Source organism: Crocuta crocuta, unplaced genomic scaffold (genome assembly GCF_008692635.1).
Source record: "Crocuta crocuta isolate KB4526 unplaced genomic scaffold, BGI_CrCroc_1.0 scaffold143, whole genome shotgun sequence".
In the NCBI taxonomy this organism is placed as follows: domain Eukaryota; kingdom Metazoa; phylum Chordata; class Mammalia; order Carnivora; family Hyaenidae; genus Crocuta; species Crocuta crocuta.
In genome coordinates this window covers 2040262-2044634 of record NW_027529175.1, presented here as the reverse complement: position 1 = coordinate 2044634, position 4373 = coordinate 2040262, and the positions used below count along the sequence as shown (strand labels likewise).

The 4373-nt window shown below is 53.8% G+C and overlaps 1 protein-coding gene across 3 annotated transcripts in view; it reads right to left on the bottom strand.

Annotated features, from left to right (window-relative positions):
• TEF (TEF transcription factor, PAR bZIP family member) overlaps positions 1 to 4373 on the bottom strand; it is a 24863-nt gene that overhangs the window by 14438 nt on the left and 6052 nt on the right. The window contains exon 1 of one of the 3 annotated variants that reach the window (XM_077757943.1): positions 409 to 565. The exons of 1 other annotated variant lie outside the window; for it this stretch is intronic. In XM_077757943.1, the coding sequence (XP_077614069.1) occupies positions 409 to 553 (145 nt within the window). In that variant the 5' untranslated portion in view covers positions 554 to 565. Of the gene's footprint in view, positions 1 to 89; positions 124 to 408; positions 566 to 4373 lie in introns of those variants that run through there. One more of the 3 variants, XM_077757945.1, reaches the window with a different exon arrangement.

Sequence of the window (4373 nt, the reverse complement as noted above, 5' to 3'; positions counted from 1 at the left end):
CTGACCTCCGACCTCCCGGTCCCGCCCTCACAGGGCCCCGCCCCTGCGGAAACCCCGCCCCCAGGCGCGCGCGGACCCCCTCCCCTCACCGAGGCGCGCCTCCCGCGGGGGGTTCTCCATCAGCTTCTTNGCCGCAGCTGCCGACACGGGCAGCTACTGCGCAGGCGCCCAGCAGCACCCCCACCTCCCTCCATCCCTACCCCGCCTGCAGACGGGCTCTGGGATATTAATTATTCATGAGGCCTGGCCAGCTTCCCCGGATCGCAGCTTTGGATTGGTCCACCCTCTGAGGAGGGCAGGCGCAGCCTTCCGGGCCGTGATTGGTTAAGCCTCCGGGGTAAGCGAGGCACGTGTGGGGCCAGGTGAGGAGTAACGCCGGAGGCCCCGCCCCGTCCGCCCCTGTGTCACCTGATTGGCGCCTGCTGGAGTCGGTGTCACGGGCCCTCTTCCGCCGCAGCCCCTTACCCTCTACCAGTGGTTTCACCATCGCCTCCCTCTTCATAACCCCCGCCTTCCTCCCAGACCACCGTAACCGTTCCCCCTTCACTCTCATCGCAATCTCGCCACCTTCCCGACGCGCCACTGAAGAGAGGCCGGGCTGGGAGTGGCCAGGCCGGCCAGGGGGAACCTATCAAATCGCCCGCTCGGGCCACGCGGCCGTCCCCCCGCGGGTCACGTGGAGCCGCAGCCCTAGTCTAGTAGGGGGGGAGGGGAAAGAGGAGGAAGACGCCGAGCAGCCAATGGAGGGCGGAGGCGGGGTCCGGGGCGTTGCACGAGGCGCAGCACGTGCGGGGCTGCGGCCCGGAGGGGAGGGGCGGGCCTTTTTGTTCCGGGGACTCTGCCCAGGGTCGTGGGACGGGAACCCTAAACCAGCGCACACCCCTCCTCCTCCGCGACCCAGAGGTTTGCTGAGGGCAGGGCCGCAGACGGCGACCTGCCCTGCCCGTAGTGTTGGCCGGAGCTGGCTTGGCCGCTGCTGAGGGGGGTGTCAGGTTCCCCGCTGATCCGGGTTTCTGGTGCGGGTGTGGCGGCCAGATAAACCCTAGCGTGGAGGGAGCGTTCTTGAGGCCCGCGGGTGGAGAGCAAGGGCCGGCCCTGAGCCGGGCCCGGGTACACGCTTCCGCCCTCCCACTTACTAGCTCATGACCTTGGGAAAGTCCAGTGGCTTCGCTCGAGCCTGTTTCCCCATCCATACAATTAAGGGGTTGGGCTAATCTGTAAAATCTTAAAACAGCTCTGAAATTCGATTCCTCTCCAGAACCTTTCCTTCCTTTTCTTAGGGAAAAGCGAAGCAAAACAATATTCTCTTACACGGGGAACCGATTACACGCTTTGTGTGAGAACCTCCTTTTCCCTTAAAACACACATACTCCCCAGGAATTCCTCCGGAAACATGTAAAAATGTAGAATGTGAGCGGGTCCACCAATGTGGAGACGGTAGAGAAAGCTGCTCCTAAACAGCGCCCGGGAACTTGGTATCTCGTTAGAGCATAAATACTGCTCTGCTTTGCACCCAAACAGTGCTACACCCTCCCTGTCTAAACTCCCAGAGGGCCGGGGTGGGGGTGGGGCTGGGGGTGCTTTGGCCTGTTGATCCCGTTTCTCACCAGTGAGCCTGCGCCTTCCAGCAGTCAGGCAGGGGAATGGTGGAGTGCGGTCCTTGGGGCAAGGGGTGGGTGCAAACCCTCAACTGGCTGAAAGCTGTCGAGCTGATGCAATCACACTTGTGCTGGGAGTTGAGGAGGAAAAAAGTTGGGCCCCTGGGCAGGCCTGGAAAGCCGGAGGGTTGAAGGGACCCTGGGGGGCGGCTGGGACAGGGTGATGGAATCTGACTCCACATTCAAGTTCTTACTGCCATGCTCGTTAGACTTCGGTCACTTTGTGGCTCATACCTCCAGCCAATTGCTTCACCTCTCCAGGCCTCCCTTCCTAGTGTATCAAATGGAGATAGGACACGATCTACGTTGTGGGGTTTCCGTAAGCCAATGCATTGCACAACTGTAAACCTGCAACAATGGTAGTTTCCGTAATTTTACTAAAACCCTTGGGTACAAATCCACTGCTTGATGTATGCCCATGTGATTCTCTGTTTAGTAGAAATACTAAATTGTGCACAGGAAATCTGTTGTGCTGCAGACTTGTTAGTGCAGAATTCTGTGTGTGGCTGAACAAAGATATCTTTAGAGGAGCACCCAGCTGGCTCAGTTGGAGGAGCATGGGACTGTTAATCTCAGGGTTGTAAGCTAGAGCGCCAGGTTGGGTATATAGATTACTTACAAATAAAATCTTTAAAAATAAAGATCTCTTTAGGAGAAACTGACCTAGAGGTTTTTAGAAACACATTTCAAAGGGTAGCCCAAGGAAATCGACACGAATCTTTTCTGTTTTCTTTTTTTAAATGGCCAGTTTGAGGGGCGCCTGGGTGGCTTAGTCGGTGAAGCAACCGACTTTCTCTTAGGTCATGATCTCGCGGTTCGTGGGTTCGAGCACCGTGTGGGGCTCTGTGCTGACTGCCAGCTCAGAGCCTGGAGCCTATTTCAGAGTCTGTATCTCCCTCTCTCTCTGACCCTCCCCTGCTCACGCTGTCTCTCTCTCTCTCTCTCTCTCCTAGAAATAAATAAAAAAAATATAAAAAATTAAAAAATTAAAAAATAAATGGCCAGTTTGGGGCGCTTGGGTGACGCAGTCGGTTAAGCAGCCGACTTTGGCTCAGGTCATGATCTCACGATTTGTGAGTTTGAGCCCCGCGTTAGGCTTTCTGCTGTCAACACAGAACCCACTTCGGATCCTGTCTCCCTTTCTTCTCTGCCCTTCCCCTGCTTGCGCGCTCTCTTTCTCAAAAATAAATAAACATTTTTTAAAAATGTCTAGTTTGACCATGGACAGACTTGCTGCATTAGAGTTAAATGTATATTTTCATGGCTAATATGACATCACTGAAGGGGACAATTTTTTTTTTGAATTTGCGATCATTTAACAGTGGAAAGTTTTAACATTTGTTTATAACGAGGGTGGGGTGTAGTAAGGAGTAAAGATCTAGATATCTTTGTAAGCTACAGTTATCCAGAGGGCATAATGCCAACTCCACTTACCACCCAGCCTGGAGCGACTAACCTAACAGGCCAGCGACACTGGTGAGGAGCGAGACAAGCAGGCTAGGGCTTTCCAACTCAGTTTTGATTTCATTCTCTTTTCGTGTCCTGACACTCCCTAGAAAGGGTTTTTTTCTCTCCTGGATCACCGCAGGCTAAATGGTGTGTCACAAACACTCTGGGAACTTTACAAACATGTTCTCTCTCGTGCTTGCTTGTAAACGAGGAGGTTAGCTACATTGTGGACTGGCAGCATTCAACAGCACCTCCCTGGAGGTGGGGCGGGAGCTATTCCATTCGGGCTTCCCTTCTCCAGCTGACCCGGAGCCCCCTCTGTCTAACCCCCGTCTCCCATCCTAATCAGTAAAGTGAGAACAACAGCATGGCCTCACCCCTTCTCATAGAGGAGGAATAGGTGTGTAATTAGCTGATTTCCATAGTGTCTGGCAGCCCTACGAAGAAAAAAATCTCCACAAAAAGAACAAGCCACTACGTGGTTAAGACTTTAAAGGTATGAAGTGGTACCTCAGTGCTCTTCAGTGACAGGGTTTCAATTCAGTGACTCCTCGAGGGAAGTGTGGTCCAGGGGGCAGTAGTGAATTTGTGGGCTTGGGGGCGGGCATGGTTGGGTCTCCCGTCAGCCTGCTGACTAGCCACCTGGCCTTGGGCAAGCAACTTCTGCCTACATCTCAGTTGGTTTCCCCTTGGAAACAGATGGGTTTGCTTACCTTGGAGAGCGGTTATGAGGATAATGTGGGAGAAGCACTCTCAAGTGCTCGCCTGCACAGTGTATGACATGGAGTGGGGGGGGGGGCTCCACCCTTCCCCTTCACTCAGGCGGTGTTGGATCAGGAGCAGGATCATTTTGGGAGGTTGGGTTTTAGAGACACAGATGTGAAATGACCATGTTGCGTAGCTAGACTGCCTTTAAATTCTTAGTGTTCCAGAAACCTGCTAACCAACCCCAGCTAACTTCACAGAGCATATACAGAACAAATGCCCTTCATCAAGCGATTGTGTAGGCTTGGAGTAGTATTATTTACACTTGAAGTTCAGAGGAGCTAAAACTCCAGCAAGAGAGCCTTTGGCCGGATACCCCACAGTGATCTATTGGCCGTAGCAGATGGTAGTCAGCGTCTGGTAGGTCAGCATCACTTCGTCTTCTGACCAACTAAGAAATGTGACATGAGCCTGGTGTGGGTCAGAGCAGGACAATGAGAAGGCTTCCATGGAGCTCTTGCAAAGCCCAGCTATCTGTGTGCTTTGCCAATACCCATTGCG